We start from the raw sequence: 21,200 nt of genomic DNA on the forward strand, positions 1-21,200 counted from the left end.
CCAATGGAGCCCAATAACTCTATTAGCCTAGTGGGTATACTATATTATATCCAGAGTGACTTACATTAAGTAGTTACAGGAGACACTCAGGGTTAAGTGTCTTGCTCAGAGACAAAATGGTAGTAAGTGGGGTTTGAACCTGTGACTTTGTGGTTTTATATAGGATGGTAGAAGCCTAGTGGGTAACACACTCTGATAAATGCCAAAAATGTACAAATGACTGACAGCGCTCATGCACTTCATGATTCTGGATATATCATGTGTGTAAAATGCGCTGCCAGAAATTTGATTGTTTCAGCCCACAATCATACACAAATGTGCCAAAACATGCAACACTGCAGAAACTGACAAAATCTGATATTTAACTGATGCAACTACTTAACATACTGGGGACTCACACAGGGCGGCGTGCCAGCCCACCGCAGGGTGCATAGTGCAGACATAGCACAAAGAAATTATCCTTGTGTGACTGGAATAGAGGTTGTCACAGCGGGTATGGAGAACCCAGGCGCAAGTGTTGTCAAAAAAAAAAAAAAAATTCTGTTGATACAAAGCACTGAAAACAAAAGGGGAAGTGGTCCAAAAAATCGAAGTAACAAGACTTAAAAGTAGCACAACGGGACTGAGGAAAATAAACAGTACAGGTCAGAAGAAACAGAAAGGGACATCTAAGATGTCCTAGTGGGTTATGTTCACAGGTAAGTCTTTGTAGTTCTGGTGGTGCAAGGTATTGCAGGGATCTGATTAGGTTGATGATTGGAGTTCAGAATGGGCGGGGCCAGGCTGATGATGTGACCCAGTACTTAAGATGATAGATATGTTAGAGTATTGACATCCCCCCCTCTTATTAATTGTGTTCTTTATATATGTTCTTTATGTATGTTAAAGATGGTTATTTGCACAGTGTTATCAAGTCATTTGTCCTTATTGTTAAGATAATAACCTTGGTGATTGTATGTGTGTTGAATCAGGCAAGAAAAACTCCATTCTGCAGCACAAAGTCCAACATGACCTGAACTCTGGCGTCCTCAACTACCAGGAGAGTGAGATCATACAGCAGATCGTCCAGCATGACCGGGACATGGCCCACTGCGCGCACCTCATGCAGTCCAGCCCACCTCCAGCCCCTCCTTCACCAACGCCAGTCATCTGGGCTCCCCTCATCCAGGCTCCACTCCAGGCGGCAGCAGCCACCACGTCTGTGGCCATTGCCTTGACACATCATCCCCACCTGCCAGCCACACTCTTCCGCCCGCCTGTCTCCGTGCTGGGATCCTCAAAAGAGCCCGCAAGTCGTTTCAAGAGGTTCCACACAGTGGTGCCCACGTCCACAGGCCCGGGGTCAGCCAGCAACTCCCCCTCCAGCACCCCTCCGAAGACATCGAGCTTAGGCAGGGACACGCCTTTGCTAGCTTCCTTTCGGGCACATCACATGACTCCTGGAGCTGGGTCGGCGAGAGGGGGGGGTGGCAAAGGCAGTGGGGGGGCTACAGAACAGGCGTCTACTAGTGCTAGTGGGACCTCTGTGTTCCCCTTTGGGCCTTTCTCCACTTCAGGGTCTCCATCCTCCAGTATGGCCCAGCTGCATCTACAGCCCCAGCAGCAGGCGTCCTTTACCAGCAGCACCCCACCCCTCACCAGACTCTTCCAACAAGGGGGTGGCATGGGAGGACTTCCTGAGGACACATCAGGAGGCGCGGTCGGGGGAGCGGTAGGAGGTGCAGTGGGGGGAGGAGCCAGTGGCAGTGGAAGCCTGACAGGAGGAGGCCTGGGCTCCTACTCCTCAAACGTTAGTCCTCTGTCGTCTGGTTCAGCCAGCCACACGCCCACCCTCAGCAGCACCCTGTTCCACAGCCAGACTCCATCCAAACATCCCCACTTAGGCACTTTGCAGCAGTTCTCAGGAGGAGACAGGACTTCAAGTGGCCTCAACCTCTTCCACACACCCCCTCCTGGTTCTCCCTCTTCCAGCAGGAGCCGGGGAGGCGAGGGCTCCCCGCCTTCCATCACCCACCACAACCTGGCAGGCCTGCAGTCCGCCTTGTCCCCACAACTATCCCTGGAGCGCTCTGCCCTGGCATCCCTAGCTCAGTACGGCTCCGGCAACGCCTCGCCCTGCTACACTCCTCTGGCTCCCAGCCCGACCATCCAGAGCCCCATTACCAGCAGGACGTTCCACTACAGCGACCCCTCCAGCGTCACCGGATCCCACAGCTCTCTGCTCCTGCCCCAGACCACTTGCCCAGGGCAGCCGCACGCAGCCGGGACAGAGTCCCCGCTTGGCCGCTTCTCAGAGGACCTGAAACTCCTCTCCAGCTCACAGTCGTCCCTCAGCCAGGAAGTGGCTCAGGTCATGGGTCACTCCCCTCCTCTGTCCTCGCTAGAGACAGGTTATTGCCGCTCGCCGTTCTCCTCACCCCTACTTTCCAAACCCAGTAGCTCGTCCCCCAGCCACATGACTCCGCCCGTTCAGGCGCCCCCACCAGGGTTATTGCACCAATCTCATCAGTTACACCAATCCCCTAGCATCTCGCCAGCTCTCCCGCTCAGGAGAAATTCAGCGGCGCAACCGTCCGAACATGAACCACTGCGCTCCAAACTCCCCTCCAATTTGTGAGGTTTGATCACACCCTCCTGTACACCCCGGGACTTTCAATGAACAAGAAAAATGTTTTCTTCATGTGTGTTGTTTCTTTTCCTCGGTAGACTACACTGTGTTTTAATCTATTCAGTTATTTTTGAGTAACTCAGTAACTTACTGTGATTTAAAAAAAATAAGATATATATAAAAAATATATAATACATATATACATTCTGTATGGCTTATCTTAGATAGATGACTCCTATATTTATTTATTTATTTATTCATTATAGGTTTTTCTCCTTTTTTCTATTTTAATGTATATGTAACATATATTTATGGCACATTAATCTACAGATAGGAGGGTGTGGAATAATACAAATAGCAGAGTGTTCATGTTTCATTTTTAACTATGCCAAATTCAGCTGAAAGGGGTTTGTTCGAAGGCTGAACGGACGACACGGTAGAACCTCCCGCAGGAACCTATGCACTCAAACCTGCACATGGAAATAAACAATTTTTGTGCGTTAACAACAAGAACAACAACACAATAACTGAACCGACCTGTTAGACGACACGGCAAGCCCAGCCGAGAGCAATTTTCCATCACCAATCCCATAACGGATCACATGTTGCTGGTCCTCAAACGTAACAGTTAAGATTGTCCTCAACTCCCATGCTGTATAATCTTTGCAAAACCTTCCAAGGTGGAGAAGAGAGTTTAGGGACCCCGAAAAAAAAAACTCCACTTATCTGTCCTGTTCTTTTTCTCCCCTTCTTTCTGTATTGCAGCAATTTCATGAGGGGTACTATGTGCTTTCCAAGTCCTCTTTCCCCGTCGAGACAGGATGAAAGAGGAATTAGTAACAGGCTTGCTGCAGAGCGTTCAACAGTGTCCTAACAAATTCACGCTGTCTTCCAAGTTTGTATGGAAAATGTTGGATGAGAAAGACAGTTGAGCCCTGCAATCTGTGCAGTCGTGCTTGTGCGTGCGACTTTTTGTGTGTCTCTATGGGCCTGAGTGTGTATATGTGTATGTGTGAGAGAAACACACAAATAGAATACAAAACAGCTCAATGCAAGCGGATAACTTGCCTTTGTCACACTAAAAAGTTTCTGCTTGCACAACTGATGCTGATACCTGAGAGTACAAGGCGAACATATTCACACCAGACATCCCAGAGCCAGTTACAACGCAGCACTGAAAAATATTATGTAGCAGGACATTTGACAGATTGTAGCTGCTCTGAAGCAACTGGGATTTTAACTTGTGCAATTCAATCCATAGCTGCTAGTCGTTCAACGTAGACGTTCTGTGCTAAAGAATGCCTGTGTTGAGTTGAATATGATGAATGTATCCATACCCATTTGAAGAGGAGATCTTCATGATCTTCAAATCTTCATCACACGATTCCACAGTTCACACAACTTTCTGTCATGTGATTGGCATGTAATGGTCTGTACAACACAAATGATCGGCGAAAAGGGTCACAACCAGTCTCCCATTTTATCATGAATACATATATAAGGAACATAAAAATTGTGCAATGATCAGTTCCAAAAAAGCATGCTGAAAATATGATTTGGCTTTTACACAGAGGTTTCATCGGCTGTAGCTCATTGGCATGTTGTTCAGAGTCTGTGATGGGTCCAAGATCTCCACCTTCACATAGCGGCTGGGGATTGTCCTTGAGCTGGTTAGCCAAATTCACTTAAAATCCTGTAGTTGGATCTACACTTACTGGTTCAAGAAATCGTGAACTGATAAGCAGGCATGACATGCATGATAAAAAGAAAAATTAAGCTTCCCCTTCTAACACATGCACACTTATGCAGAACATTGCTGTGTAAAAGCCCCCTTGCCAAACAGCTGAGACCCCATCAGAGTCACAGCACTCAGCCACTGCACCCTAATTTACCTCGACAGCTCAGTACCTCCCTGATGACCCTGTTGACTACGGCACCCAAGGGTCATCTTGATGACAGAAGTGCAGAGTGACCACCCTCTCCTCACAACTAAGATTTATGGTTGCATTTATATATTTTGATTAAGCCTGTAATTGCGAAACGCCTTAATGCCTATTTACACCCGTTTACATGCAGAAGGTTTCTGGCACTTGAAAGTGAAGTGATTGTCATGAAACACAGCACAGCAAATGGTGCACACAACGAGATGTGTCCTCTGCATTTAACCATCGCCCTTGGTGAGCAGTGTGTGTGTGTGAGCAGGTTTGGGATTCGAACCGGCAACGTTCTGATTACAGGTTCGCTTCCTTACCCGCTAGGCCCTGACCAGCACACTCCCCCTGTGTACTATTTGATCCAGGTGCTAGAGCCTGTTTCATATGACAGGACTAGTAGTTAATAATTGCTGTGTTTAAAGTAGTAAATATACTTTAAGGGGGTAAATGGGTGTAAACTGGCTGGGGATTTTTGTAGCTGTTTCCTCCTTCAGAGGCTCAAGAGAACACATGCTCGTACTGTAACGCAGAAGCACTTTTTCCCGTGTCTTTTTAGCCTTTTAATTCTGAGGTGACAAGGCCCAGAGAAGGCAGAGCCCCCCACCCGACCCCCACCCCCAGAGCGGAAGACTGCATTAACATTTCAGGCACCTCTTTCTTCCCCGTGAATGTCATACAGTCTCACCTGCATTTTAGAAAGCAGGTTGGACACGATTGGTATTCAGCAGCCTTCCCTTTGAGCCAATTGACCTTTATGAGGATAATAGATTGTGAGTCAGAGATTTGGGGCACGTTAGGATGCACGGAATCTGCTTGTTTTTGTCCCCGTGAACATGTTTTTCCAACAAAGTAATTGAGACATAGAAAAGTGAATCTTTATCAATCACGTCATGCCGCCTTGTGGTTCATTGTTTTGTAAGATGTCACCATTTTCCGTAATATCCCTTGTTTGCTGTCTGCGCAGCGGCATGGAGCTATCTGAAGAGCTTTTAAAATATTAATTTGCCACCGGTGTCTGTCTGGCACCTGGCATTGTGCGTGACAGACGAAGCCTGAGAAACGCAGATTCCCACCGACAAACGTCGAGAAGGCGCGGGCGGGCGGGAGGCAGGGAGTCTTCGTGAAAGCCGCCTTCTCCGATGACTCCAAGCCTTGTGTTGCCTCTCCTTTTTGTCCTGTGCATCTCAGCAGAGGCTTCATTCATTTCTGTGTCATTACACGTCCCGGCTATGGACAGAAGCAGGAGAAGAAGAAGGAGAGTTTGAGACCAGTTAGTAAGGTTTGTCGTTTACGGAAAGTTTCGGAACTTTTTGGAGAGTATTTGAGAGTGGCTTGTCAAGGTGGAGGTGCAAATGCGAGGAGACGCTGATGTATTGGAGGAGTGATGTGGTACGACAAACAGCCGGAGGGTGCGAGGGGTAGGCAGGTACCCACAGGGTGCTCAAAATGACAAGCTGCGGGTTCTCGTGGAGCTTTTAACGGAGGTCGCTCATGTCTTATGATTGCTTTGGAGGCCCTGAGGACGTTTCTGAGCTGTTCTTATTGATTGAGCTATCGGCTGAGGTTTTGGGGGGTTTAGCATTTTAACGTGCGCCAAAATTGCCAGCGAGGCAGCCAATCTTGCGGTCGATTGGAGGGGACTGTGTTAAGTTTAAGGCCAAGGCCAACGAGTGGAATCGCCGGAGAGAGATAGATACTGAGGCGAGATGAACCCTCCATTATCCGTGGTTTTCATCTCTGGGTGTCAGGGAGCTGCTGCTTTAAGATCAGGGTTTTTTTTCTTCAGCTGATCCCATTCAAAAAAGCTCCACAAACCTATTAAACCTTTTCCTAAAGCATGCTTTAGGTCTTCTGGGAAGTATAGATTACACAGAAGATCATTTACTGGTGCGATAGAAGGTGTTTTGGATACTGGTAGAGATGCTTGTGGTTGTGTTAAGATCTGTTGACACCACAGGATAAAAGCACTTGAATGGAAGTGACCCCCTCCAAACCAAAAGGTTCTAAATACCCCCCAAATTTGCTCTTTCCACAACATTTGTTCAGGGTTTCCTTTAACTTGGCACAAATCTGTACACGGGTATGTCTTCTGGCAAGAGAGGCCAAAAAAATAAAAGAATCACCAGAAAGTCATCAGCTAGTCGTCCTGCGCATATTGTTCTCCTAGTTTGGCTCAGGGCCTCGTGCATTGTATCAGGGCGATAGCATTGTTTCCTGGTGCAATGCATTATGGGTACTCGGCAGGAAGTCACTTGCCTGGAAGCTATCCAGGTGGCACATCACCGCCAAGCATCCCATCGCATCCCATTGCACCCAATTCATCTTGTGGCGGGTTCCGTAAGGCAGCAAATTTGATTCCGTCTGGGGCATCCCCAATTTCAGCCCCAAAATCCCCACTTTGTGTTTCCCTCCTCAGCCATGAATGCAGGTTGGTGAGTCTGCGGTGAGGCCGGTAATGAAATCAGGTGTGCTGACAGAGGATTAGATTTCTCAGCTATAGAGCTGAGCCCCACAGATTGAATGGAACGTCATGGAGAAGGGTGCAGGAAGCATGTTGTTAAGTGGCACCCTGCAACTCATTTATTCATAAAATACATTTTATAAAAATCATGGCCACAAACCCATTACTGACTAAGTGTAAACACACGTTTCCATGGTAATGACGTCCTCTTCCAAAAACACCACGGTGCTGCAACCAACCGCTTTTACCAATGCTGCTTTTAGCCTTCATGTGAAGCAAACCCCTAGCCATGGTCTGAGGGGTGTGGATTTCCCAATTATGCCACGCCCCCTTCTTTAAACACAATACAGGGATTCAGCACTGGGCAGGTGAGAGTCTGTGGTATAAGTCTACTGTACTGAAGGCCCAGTTGTGCAAGTGAGAAACATAGATTTTTTATTTCATATTTAAGAGCGTCGGGTGTCAAGAAAGAGTTTTTAAGATCCCCCTTTTGCCCTATTTGTTTCTGTACTTTCCTCCCCCCTTTCAAAATCTCCACTAGCCTCGGCTAGCGCATAAGGAGTGATCATGAGGGCTTTGAACACGCTTTTTTAAACTGTTTTATTGTTTTCAACATTGAACTGTGCATATGTCACATACTCTGAAGGTAGGAGCATTGTTAATGTACATATACAGATTTATATATCTATAAATATATATATACACAAACATAATAGATTTCCATTGGACTTATTTATATTTCTGTATTTATTTTAGGATATCCAATGACGTCATCTTATTAAGTGGTATTAATGAGCAAAATGTGTGCTGTCATAAGCATTACTATGATTTAAAAAAAAAAACAACATTGTATAATCTCATGTCATTTCATATGTACTGGACTTACTGCATAAACACTACACCACTTTGTATGACAGGACTATTTTATTCTCCCTTACATTTCCTTTTGTATCCACATAACAGTATTACAGTTCTCACACAGACATGTCTACGCAGAGGACGGTATTTGCTATTGATCGGTGGATATATATATAATATTTTCTGTGTTTAAAGGGAAAAATACATGAGATATAGCAATAAGGGTGATGTACAGATGCAGCGACAGCCAACATGTTTAATGGACAGTAATGTGAGGTGTGCTCCTGCATCATTGTGTGCTCCTACTGTGTTGTCCTTCTGGCAGGTCACAGGAATGATGGGAGAGTGAGAAGATGCAAAAACGAGGTGGATAAAAGCACACATAATGGATCAATTTTCAAAAGTTATTAAATAAAATATTCTGATCCATTTCCTTTGTGACTGCTGCCAATTTTTTATAGCCAGACATTCATGCAGTCATGTGAAAAAAATTGTGTACCCCAATAGAATTAGGTTATGTCAACCAAATTCTAGCCTTTTTACATCTAAAGTAAGTTCTTTCATTGAACCAGTGAATTTTTAATCACTTTTATATGTTATGTGAATAAACATGTAACATTATAAAAAAAAAAAAAGAAATTTAAAGGGGTCTCCGATTTTTTTCGTGTGACTGTATATCGTTATTTTACCAAGCCTGAAGACATGGCGGCATCTCCCAGAGAAATATATGTGAGAGAGAGCGGATTATTGCAGCGACCGAGAGTGGCACTCACACAATAAGAGGGGGAAAAAAAAGGGGTCAAATGCATACCTCCTTTCTCAGAGCCCACCCTTGGGGGTCAGGTGTAGGAGAGAGTGATGTGCAATGTGCTGAGGAGGAGGAGGAGGAAAAAAATGAGGGGTGTGAGAAAAAGCCGGCAAGGAAAACAGTATGATGTGGAGGGGCTGAAAGACTGTTCAAGTGTGTGTGTGTGTGTGTGTGTGTGTGTATATGTGTGTGTAAATGGGGAGGTGAGCAGTCAGGAGACGGCTGAAGGATCTTGGGGATGCTGCATGGCAGACAGTAGGAGAGGAAGTGCTGGCGTCTGCCCCTGTGAGTTCGCCACCATCTGCTTCATTACGATTCCCCCTTCAGATCACCTTCCTCCCTCCTCCGGCCCACCGAGCGGGTCATCGAAAGTGAAGGCCTTTGTTTTAGACTGTCTATTGTAATTACCCAGGATTCACTCCTGGTAATCCTGTGGTGCGTGGCGCAGAGGCACGCCACTCCGACCTGGGGGGAGGGTCTGTTAACCCGGGGATATGTTGAGGTCACAACACAGAGGTGCTACACGAGGCCAGTCGCGCCCCACTAATCGTCAGGGATGCAGCCGCGATGACTGACAGCCCCCAGCCGACCGCCGTTGCCTTCCACGGTTTCTCCATCTTCTCTTGGAGGATAATCTGGGCTGGGTCTCCTTGGGTCAGTCTTAGCAGTAATTAATCCCACTTGGGCCAAAGGGAGTTGGTTACTCTCCCGGCACCCAATAAAACTCTCCATTTCAGAGTAATTTTCAGTCTCGAAAAAGCACAAGAGAGAGGGAGGGTGGACGGGAGGGACGGAAGAAAAAAAAAAAAAAAACGGAAAGCAGGCATGCACTTTTACATAAATTAAAATGTTTTCCTAGTGCCTTTTCAGGGTACACGAGGATTAAAATGGATTTCAAGCCAGCGGCAGGATGGAACTTAAGCATGCTAAACAAGTCTGAAAGCAGCACCGAGCCAAATTCGAAGGCTACAGCCTCTCGGTTGAACTCCGTGAGAGGGTGAGATGAGGGTACGTCCTGCGACGTTGCACCTTACTCCTGCAACAAAACCAATATTCTGTTTTTCCTTTCAAATTATCACATACTTTCAGATTAATTTTTTTGGCAGCTCGTATCACAGAGCACTTTGACTGAAAGTAACTACAGCCTGTCTGAATTAGAGTGTTTTGCGAGGGGGAGGTTTTCTCCCTCCCTCCATAAAATCCCACCGTCAAAGCCCTCTGACATCTGCCAGCGTGCTCGCAAATATTGTCTGAATTCCAACTTTGTGAAAAGCCCCTGTTTCAGACATGTGCGGCTGAAACTTTCAGCCATGATGACTACGGCCCTGACCCTGTAAGTTCAGGGCGACATATTGTGCTATATGGCATCATACATGGAGCAACAGGTCAGTGACCTGATTCCACCAGAAATTTTACAGATGGGAGGAGGCTGGTGGGATTACAGCCAGGCTGGAGTATTAGGGTTCACCAGGCTTAATTCCATTTAGATAAGTAAAAAGTCATAATAAAAATGGCATGTAAATGATGGCATTTAGGACCTTGTAGAGATATTGCACAGATTCGGCAGAGATACTCTGCCACTGTCTCATGGCCCAGCGAGTGAAATGATGGTCTGCCCTCCATCGATTTCCCCTGGGAAACGCCGGTGGTGCGAATGTGCGGCTGCAGTCATTACTTTCCCATCTGTTAACAGCTTTCCCTGCTCACACCAGCATCCGCCACCTCCATATCTGTCCTGTCATAATAACGTTCACTTAATTAAAGAGCTGTACCTATCTGCCTTTAAACGAGTCGGAAAGTGCTGAGGCTTGTTCAAATGCTCTGCAGCCGCGCAGCAGAAATCGTCGCAGCGGGTGGGATTAGGCCTTATGGATGTAATGTTAAAATCCTGATTCTTGGGGATTAAAGTGTTTTTCATTTTGGTTTGTTTAGATCAAAAACGGGGTATTTATGAATGAAACAGAAAATTGTTCTTAATGTAACATTTAAATGAAACCCCTGCTGTTGAAAAGCCCATCTTTCTGCAAGGTACAATTCATGGTAATGGCATTTTATCTTATGTGCTGCATTCACTTCAGCCATTAGCCTGTGGTTAGCAATTCTGGCATTTCATTCAAGGTGTTGTCAATTAATAATTCATCATACCTGATATTTTACAATAACACATCTTACTATAGGCACCTCCATTTCGTTTGGTGGATGTTAAAAGTAAGCAATCTGATGATGAGTAAATGCTCCATGAATCAGTCCTTTCAGGATTTCATGATGTTGCCATTGCAACATTTAATGCAAAAATTCAGCTGTTATGTCACAGGTAGCCTGGTTTAAATATTTTACATTTAACAAAAATTGTCTTTCTCACTGAAACAAATTGACTGAATTTGACCAGAAGTACCAAAGTACTAAAAGAAGTGTTTTGTTTGTTTTTCTTTTATATTAAATAAATGTTTTATGCTGAGTGTTATAACAGTTAGGCAGTTATAATCAATATCCAGGTTTCAATGACAAGCTTTTATCTCCATGCTCTTTGTCCAAATGATGAATTAAGAAGATTTGTTGCTGAACTGTTACGTTGAAAAGCTGAAGAGGTTTCCAGGATGATCTGGACTCACCTGATTATCTATAGTGCAAACATGAAAAAAATATATTTTTATTATTATAATGCACATCCCGGGCTATATCCAATATAACAGAGAAATGAGTGTCATTCGACCAGAATTTGGCCAATCGTAGATTGTGCTGCAGTTTCAGGACAGCAGTTAATCTGAGAGGAACAAAGCAGTTCAGATGTAATCTCACCATAGCGCACACCCCCCCCCCCCCCCCCCCCCCCCCCCACACACACACACACACACACACAATCAAATAAATAACCCAACCATCAGCCCAACCATAAACAGAAAGCACACACACACACACACACACACACATACAAACAAACAAGCTAGTTATGTATGAATATCCAAGACAATGAATTTGATGGGATACTAAAAACCAGTAAACCTAAAGGCCTCATTAAAATAATTTTCTCGGGTCAAATACATCCAATTTATTCAGAGCATTCGCTCGAGAGGAGGAGAGGAGAGGAGAGAGGAGGACAGAGGAGGAGAGGAGAGGAGTGGCTGCTGACACTCTCCGGAGTCAAAAATAGAGGCCAGAATCTGAGACAGAGGACGAGAAAAGAGACCTGTGAAGGAGGGTAGCTTGTGAAAGACAGGGAGGAAGGATTGAAGGGAAGAGCACATGGAGAATGTAATGAAATGTGACTGGGGGGTATGAAGAGCGGATTGAGGGAGCAGCGAGTCAGGAAGCGCCGCCGTGCCGCTGAGCTTGAGGTGTGAGCTCCTGCAGAGGCGTGTTCCTGAGCTCCTTTCAAAAGTTACACAGTGAGGAAGATACCTGCACGCTTGTAGCCACAACCAGAAAAATTCATCGACAAAACGTCTTTTCTGCCAAATGTGAACTTTCGAAGACAGTGCTCTGCAATGGGTGGCCTAGCGGTTAAGGAAGCGGCCCCGTAATCAAAGGTTCGAATCCCGATCCACCAAGGTACCACTGAGGTGCCACTAAGCAAAGCACCGTCCCCACACACTGCTCCCTGGGCGCCTGTCATGGCTGCCCACTGCTCACTCAGGGTGATGGGTTAAATGCAGAGGACAAATTTCACTGTGTGCACCGTGTGCTGTGCTGCTGTATATCACATGTGACAATCACTTCACTTTCACTTCACTTCACTTCACTTTACGTTGGTTGAGTAATCTGTTGATAACCAGGTCTGAAGAGCACATTTAGCATCTCTTCTCAAAGTACAGTGGAGGGACAGGGACTACATGTGTTTAAATACGTCCAATGACATTGGGGTTAACGCTGGGTCATCTCCTCATGTTCACAGGAGTTTGGTCAGAGCTTCTCCACACTGTCAAAAGATGAGACGGCTGGAGATGTAGAACTGGCCCTACTGGAATATGACCACATGGGTATCATGTTAAATATGTAATATAATGATAACAAGTCTTTACTTGTGTTATTTTTTCACAAATCTACCTGCTAATCACTATTAAAATTTCAGAAATTCAGTTTTCAAATGTCTCTTATGTAATTAGTAACCAGTTAGAATGACATAGAAGACCATCATTTAAAAAATGTATTACCAGATGGAAAATGTCCATATTTACAGTATAGATAAAAATAGTGGTGGATGAAGTACACAAGCCGTGTACTTGAGTTTAAGTGGAAATACACTCTTCTAAAAGTCCTGCCTAAAACACCAACTGAGTAAAAGTACAAAATTATTTTCCTTTAAATTTACCAAAAGTAAAAGTACAGTGATTAATTAGGGTTCTAATGTTCTATTATCCTTTTTTAAGTGACCTCTTGCTGGAAACAAATTTTCAGTGAAAAGACTGTCACTCTTGGCAAAACAATTTTTAACAGAATGTCTTTCATCGGTCTGGCATTCATTAAAATGATCATAAGCACAAAACATTGAAGGCAAACAGTGACATTGAAGACAAAACAGTGACTAAGTGGCAGTGACAAAAACTACTGAGACAGATTTGAGATGGAGCCATGCAGATTGCGTGTAAATAATAACAAGTTATTAAGTTGGCCGGAGGGATATAAGATAGGAAACAATTATGAAACAGTCATGTCACGGCATAATAACTCATAAGTAAAATGGAACAACAGTCTTTGCATAATGTAGTGGAGTAAAAAGAAAGATATTTGAAAGATATTTGGGAAATACTTCTGTAAAGTACAGATACATGAAAACACTACTTAAGTACAGTAGTGAATTACCACTGCTGATAAAATAACATCTAGGCAATGTATCAGAAATGAAATACTGTAGACTTTATTTTACTATACTGTTGTTTTGCATTCAGTGCTAGTTTCCATTTGATTTGTCATGGCATTGTCATCATTTCTGGGTATTTAGACTTTTTAGTTGTTAATGGATAAATGTATATTTAGTATTGTACATGTCTTAATCTAAATTATTCTCTCCAAAATCTATTATTCAATTTTCAGTTATCTTCATCCCATAACCCGTTTCCAGTTTTCATGTTTCTCCCTTTTGAATTATGGAGTCTTTCCATCCTCAATATGGGACACACCCACACAGGTTTTTTTTTTTTTTTTTTTTTTGTGCTTTTAGCTTTTCGCAATGCACCAGTCTGTCACAACAGGCTCCCCTTACTCCAGATATAACAGATCAAATTTCTTTATTTAACAGTAGATGGTTTTTTAGGTACTTTTTACTGTACGTTATCTTGTGCTCTCATCGAGGTTTATTTGGTTTTCACCCCCATGTTAACATGCTGCGTAACATCACTGATGGCTACGTTCAGGGGCAGATGTAGTGTTATTCCTGGATGAACAGCACCATATGGATATTTGATCAAAGCCTAGAGGAGTGGGCAGGTTAAGTGAAAGAGCCTCCATGACAGCGTGAGAGAGAGAGAGAGAGAGAGAGAAAGAGAGAGAGGCCATAAGAATAAAAGATATTTCCTGTTCTAGAGATTCTAATCCTGGCACTGCCACTGGGATTAAGGCGGGAAGGTTAAACTCTTGAATATTTCATGATTGTTATGAGTCAACCGCACAGGACCTAAGATCATTAATGTGCAGCAGCTTTTTTTTTTCCTTGAAAGAGAAAGTCACCCTCATTATTCTCTGAAAAGGGAAACTGCAGAAACTGGTTGTGTGGCTGGCATTTTTGAGTTTGTTTCTTTGCATCTTTCAGAGAGGATCTGAACTTGGCCTCGTTCTTTTGAAGAAGGACGCCACTCCTCGCAGATGTGTTGACCATACAGTAAAATGGCATAAAATCTAAATCCTGGATGTGCTGCGCAAGCCCATCGCTTTCCCACCAGAACTCTAACTGTCCAATCAGAGTTGCCAAATTACGCCTGCTGTACTATTGTCCAATGATTTAAATAAATCCCATATTATGAAAAAAACCCTCTGTTTTGATGGAGATCGGCAGCCGATACGCCTCAGATGCTCCATTCACTGTTCACTGGGCGTGTTCAGTGGGGTTTTCTATAACTGGAATATATCAGCTCACTCAAGCACACTGTACACATGTGAGGAGGGAGGAAGATGGATGGACGGACAGACGCTTTCCGGGTGCATGAAAGTATAGGATTTCCCGGGTCTGCATATCCAGGGTCTGAAAACACACACGTACAACGTTAGATAAAAATACCACAGAGCACAGAGATAGACACACTCACACTGAAACACCGAGTCAAACACACACACACACACACACACATACACACGCAGCAAATACACAATTAAAAAGAGGATTGTGGGTGTGTTGTGGGGGGAATTGTGGAGCTGTTCACCGAGTCCTGCACACGCTATCTGGTGTCATCTAGAATGCCTCCTCATGACATCATCCGCTGCACGCGGGGGGCCTGGTGCGTCCCCGCAGCACAGAGCAGGGGGGCAGATAGCGGCGTCTGGGCTGCGGCTCCGACTCCGACAGTTATTAGGCTGCTGTGTGATTGTGCAGACGCCGGGTACAGTAGGAGAACGTGTCAGTGTGACAGGCCTTCAGCGCTTCGTCTGCCCCACGCTCTTGGCTTAATGGCGCAGACTGCGAGTTCCAGTCCTCGCCGAGACACCAGTCCCCTTTTATCACCGCTCGCACCAACCGCCCTGTCCCGCTGATGGAAAGTGAAATGCGCTGCCCTCTGTTTGGGAGCGCCAAATATTCTTCTTGTTGAACCACTTCAGATAATTTCATTCCTGCCGGGCCCTGGCTGGACCAAAGAGAGACAGATCCCTCTTTTCTTCATTATTCTCCATCTGTGGTCTTAGTAGTCCAGTTCTAAGCAACTGTCAGTGGGCGTCCATGTGTCTTACATCAAAATGGGGACAAAATAAAGACAGAGGACCCCGTTCTCTCGACAGCGTGCGGTTACTACGTCAGGCACAGCCACACTTCAAGTGGTGTTTAAGTACCTACCCTTCCTGACCTCTGACTTGATAAGAGTACTTTTCGTCCCATGGAGTAGCATCACATATCTAACCTGCTTTTGTTGGTGAAACAAGTAGTGCCTTGTCCATATATATTACTGTTGTGAACATCGTAATGCAGCCAGCGAGATACAAGCAGTTATCTTATAACATCAGTTAACATCCTGTGCTTACATGCAGTCTAGTTACAATTTTTTGTCCTCAATGTAATTGAGTTAATAGCCTCACTTTCTGTGTGCTTGCAGTACTGACAGTGGAATTAACAGCATTAACAATAAAAATGTGTGGGGGTAGTAACCTGGTGAGTAACAAACTTAAGGGTTAAGTAATGACACTTAACCCTGAGGGTCTCTACGGAGAATTGTGGCTCTGGATAAGGGCATCTGATAAAATCTCTTTACTGCAATGTAAACTAGTTATATGGCCATGTAATACTGATTTCTGTGTTTATACTCATATGGAAAGTGTATTTATACTAGTAACCAAGTATTAGTCAATTCAGTTAATTGACATGGCTGTCTGGAGAGAATGTGCACATTCAGTACAGGCCAAAAGTTTGGACACACCTTCTCATTCAATGTGTTTTCTTTATTTTCATGACCATTTACATTGGTAGATTCTCACTGAAGGCATCAAAACTATGAATGAACACGTGTGGAGTTATGTACTTAACAAAAAGTGGAGACCTGACCTCCACAGTCACCAGACCTGAACCCAATCGAGATGGTTTGGGGTGAGCTGTACCGCAGAGTGAAGGCAAAGGGGCCAACAAGTGCTAAACACCTCTTGGAACTCCTTCAAGACTGTTGGAAAAGCATTTCAGGTGACGACCTCTTGAAGCTCATCGAGAGAATGCCAAGAGTGTGCAAAGCAGTAATCAGAGCAAATGGCGGCTATTTTGAAGAAACTAGAATATAAAACATGTTTTCAGTAATTTCACCTTTTTTTGTTAAGTACATAACTCCACATGTGTTCATTCATAGTTTTGATGCCTTCAGTGAGAATCTACCAATGTAAATGGTCATGAAAATAAAGAAAAACACATTGAATGAGAAGGTGTGTCCAAACTTTTGTACTGTATATTATTCATTAACTGTCCACATATCCATTAGAACAACTCTAACAAATAGTGTAATAAAAACATCACCGATCCCATGACAAAATATTTTGACAAAAAGACATGGCCTTTTTTGTCCTGAGCAGCAGTCCTACATGACCTTCATGTTTGGTTTGGTATAAGACAGAGAAATGAGAGGCCATGGAGGAGAACAGGAAGAGAGCAGTCAATCATGCCTACAGGTCCCTCCCATTACAGGTGTCAGAAATAATAATTCCCAAGACAAAAAGGGCTGGACAGGGAAGTTTGTTCTTCCTCTCCAAAATGTAGATAGCTAATAAGCTGTCACTTCTATTTTATACCTGATGTGATACTGCAAAATATGCGCCACACATTAGCCCTGGTCAAGTTTGGCCCAGAGTGCACTGCGACATCCACTCTTGGACCTCGGAGAGGCAAAGTCAGTCAAGCAGGATTGGTGTGAGGGCACCCGTGGAGGCTGCAGTGTATATGCACTTTCCCGGCTCTTCTCCATGTCGTGGCTCTGCCACGTCAGCTGTAAAGCCATCCCGCTTGTCGGCGTGGTGCAACCTACGGCCGCAGATAAGGCCTTCAAAGGGCTCACCCAGCGCACTCCTCAAAAAGCCCCATTACAGCCTAGAGCCGTTATCGCGCGGCTCCCCCCTGCCCCCATCGGTCCAAAATGGAGTTGGAAGTGAGGAAGGTGAACGGAAAAAAGTGAAATTGAGGGGTGCAGGGGTGGAGAAGCAGCAGCAGCACCCGAAACTGCACTACATTTTATGCCGTTGACAAAATGACTTATTGCTTCTCACTCCGGCTTTTCCCCTCTGTCGACATGAATCTCTCCAGCCAACAATGTCGCCTCAAACTCACAGCACCTCCTAATGGCTGCCTGTCACCTCCCCGCCTCCCGCCGCACCTCCTCTCGCAGTGACCTTGAGCCACCAACCTGAAGAGGGTAGCGCGTACAGTCCTTTTTATATCATTCCCCGAACCCTGTATACAGCAGGGGAACGCTCCACCCTCTCCAAAAATCCCTCAGAATAAAAATTATCTCGTCTATTTCCAGACCTCCTCGCTCACACCGGGCGATACGCCGTCTAACGGTCCTCTGCTCATTTGTCCTTGGTTTGTACTTGGCGGCACAAGCGCGAGGGCTCAACACACAGATGGATGATGATCAGATAAAAGACACAGAGAGGGTGTTCAGCCACCTTCACACTTGCCTGTGAGAAAGATGGAGAGAGCTGGGGAACGGTGGCGGCTCCGGCACCATCTACGTCTCTGGCTGCGCTCCTTCGGCCTCCCAGTGACAAAGGGACGGGGACGGTGTATGAAATTTTAATTGAATATGTACAAGGACGGATAGAAATGGAAGGCGATCGCCCCGGTGATGGTGAATTAATAATGGCAGAACTTCCGCACGGCAGGTTCGTCACCCTCAGCGGTCGTCAGCACATCTTCCTGATGTCGTGCGTATTGTACTTTTTCTGTGACACTTTGTTGAAAAGTCACACAGCATTCATAAAAACATAAAGATCACCAGAAAGGGTGAAGAAGACAAGGTTTGTTAAGCATTTATTCACGATTAATGTATTATTTTTGACTGACTTGTTTGTAAAATGGAAAAAGGAAATTAGAATTTGGATTCTTCACCTCCAAGGTTGTGAGTTTGAATCCTTCACCATCCAAAGACATGAACCCTGGTCTGAACTGTCCATAGGTGTAAGTGTATGAATGAATGGTGTGAGTGTGTGTGTGTTTGTGCATTCAGTGTGCCAGCATGTCCCCGGCAGATGCATTCCTGAATAGGACTAAGTGGTTATGGATTTCACAGTTATGACTTGAATTGTTCAAAGTCAGTCACTGGATTAAAAAAAAACTGAATCTGAATTCCAGTGAACTTGACACTGCATGGAAAGTGAAAGTAATTAATTGTCACATGTGACACACCATCACCGGGGGGAGCAGCCTGGGTAGCAGTGTGTTCCTTGATCAAATCACCTCAGTAGCACCTTGGCTGTTTGGGATTCGAACCCGCAAACCTCCGGTTCTGAGTCCAGTACCGAGTCCAGTCCTTGGCTACCACCACTTGATTCTCCCTGCAATATGCAACACTCTATTCTTACATATTCACTTCTCCCAATTTAATTTCAGTTCTCATAATCCAATTTTGCTTGAGACACTTAATCCAGTGCAGATTACTTTCAGTTCGTTTCCACGGTTCTGCAGGTTGCGGTAAAGTGGATTATTATGTGACAGGACAATGCTGCCACTTATCCCACTGCGCCACTGACTGGCTGACAACAAATCAAGCAAATCTACACCATGTGGATGAGTTTACCTGCTGCTCGCGTTCTATTCAGACGCATATAGTCAAACTACGTGAATGAAAGTGAAAGTGAAGTGATTGTCATTGTGAAACACTGCAGCACAGCACACGGTGACACAACAAAATGTGTCCTCTGCATTGAACCATCACCCTTGGTGGCACCTCAGTGGCAACTTGGCGCCTCAGGATTCGAAACTTCTGATTACGGGGTCACTTCCTTCACCGCTAGGCCACCACTGCCCCTATACTGAATACTGCTCAGTATAAAATAAAATTAAAATTATCTGGTGAAGGAGACTCAAAGCTCAACTTAAACCTATTTTTTTTAGAACTATTAGAACTATTTGCCATTTTAAAGAAGGCCACCCAATTTTTTTTGGACTCCACTGTATTTATGTGTAAATACAACACTAATACCCAGCAGTTTCCCTTTACACTTTTACCTTTGGTCTATTATTAAGTATATTTAAATTAGACATGCTAATTTTGTATTTTAAAAGAAAGACCAAGTCAAGCGTAAAACAACATCAGTTCAGTTTCAGGATAAACTGTGTGCATTTGAAAACCTTTATTATCACTGTACGTCTGTGGAGTTAAATTCCCACAAAGCAAACAAATTTTACCATGCAATCATCTCATGAATGTGTTATTTGAACTGGCTTTATAAACACTTTTTTCAGATGGGGTGAAAGGATAAAGGTCTACTGACCTTCAAGCATTGTGTAATTGCATCCATAAACCTTCAGCTGGCCTCTGGAGGTCAGACCCCTCCACCTCCCTGTACACCCCATCATTTGTCACATCATCCTGGACTTGCTGACCCTCTGCTTCTCCATCACTCAGCCGGTTCGACAGGTGACACGTACAAACACCAGAGTCCCACCTCACCTGGAACTTGCAGGCACCCGACTGACACTCAGCCCTTCCTCCCCGCCCCGGCCACCTCTCACTTCCCAACAGGGGACATATGAGAGCGCCTCCACCAAGCAACCCGGGCAAATTGGGTCGAAAAATTCACTTGAGGGAAAAAAAAAAGATGGGCATTCCCATGGTAACCAGGTCTTGTGGTATAGGCTCGGAGATTAGGCCAAGCCTGATACTATTTGCATACAAATTGTCCAGCTGGTACCTTGTCGTTATGACAACAGCACACAGCTCCCAGAATGCCTTTGGATCCAAGGCACAAAAGCAATGAGGCCAGCCTGTGGTAATTGATAAATGATGTATTTGTATTATTTATTCCTTTGCAATTACATTTTAATTCCTAACCTTTTTCATGATTTCTTAATTTTGTTATCTGTACCTTAAGCAGGAAACAAACTTCATGCAAGGTTAAATAGATATTGATTAGTGTTCATGGACTTGTTAAATATGTGGAACATCATCAAATTGTTGAGTGACAAATGCATTAAATAATCAAATCATATTGTGAATAAAAATGAATAAATGATATGCTGACTTTGACAAGGCTTTTTGTGAAGGGAAATCAAATCTTTTTTTCTGAAACTTTGCATAATTGCCACATTTTATAACTGCTGTGTGACTTTAATTTATTGCTGCCATCTACAGATTGACACCCTGCTGCTTGCCCTGGCAATAACCATTTAATAGTAAAAAAATGTCAATATAATGCACAAGCTTTTCTCACAGCCAATGAAACTGAGGTGACTGCACACTGCCATCTAGTGGCTGCTGCTTCAGCGTGCACATAATGTCTGCTCTGTGCAACCGCATATCTGCAATGTAGCACTTTTCAAAACCTGGCATGCACATTGTGGTCTGTTGAATATGAACAATATTATCAATACACAAAGACATGCGAACGTGTCCCATAGACCACAATAAAAAATATCTAATTACATTCTTCTGTCTAGCATAGAATTAATTAATTAAAATGTGCTTAACTGCACCATAACAAATTAGACTAATGGGCCCATACATGATCAGGTCTAATAATTTATGATTAATGAATGGACAACAATGACAACCAGTTAAAAAACAGTGTGGTCCATGTGAAAATGCTGTGTTACTGTGTACATATGTTCTTTTTTATTTAATATAGGTATATTTTCACTAAATGGATATAATCTACTTTTACTTCTGACTTCTAAGGTCTCTTTTTGTGCCCAGA

The 21,200-nt window shown here is 44.2% G+C and overlaps 1 protein-coding gene across 2 annotated transcripts in view; it reads left to right on the forward strand.

Moving 5' to 3' along the window:
- hcn4 (hyperpolarization activated cyclic nucleotide-gated potassium channel 4) overlaps positions 1–8,235 on the forward strand; it is a 65,833-nt gene extending 57,598 nt beyond the window's left edge. For both annotated transcript variants that reach the window (XM_028957179.1, XM_028957178.1), the window contains one exon: positions 972–8,235. In XM_028957179.1, the coding sequence (XP_028813012.1) occupies positions 972–2,617 (1,646 nt within the window). In that variant the 3' untranslated portion in view covers positions 2,618–8,235. The remainder of the gene's footprint in view (positions 1–971) is intronic.
- Positions 8,236–21,200: the final 12,965 nt, after the last annotated feature.

The sequence above is a fragment of the Denticeps clupeoides genome, chromosome 16 (assembly GCF_900700375.1).
Source record: "Denticeps clupeoides chromosome 16, fDenClu1.1, whole genome shotgun sequence".
Taxonomy (NCBI): Eukaryota; Metazoa; Chordata; class Actinopteri; order Clupeiformes; family Denticipitidae; genus Denticeps; species Denticeps clupeoides.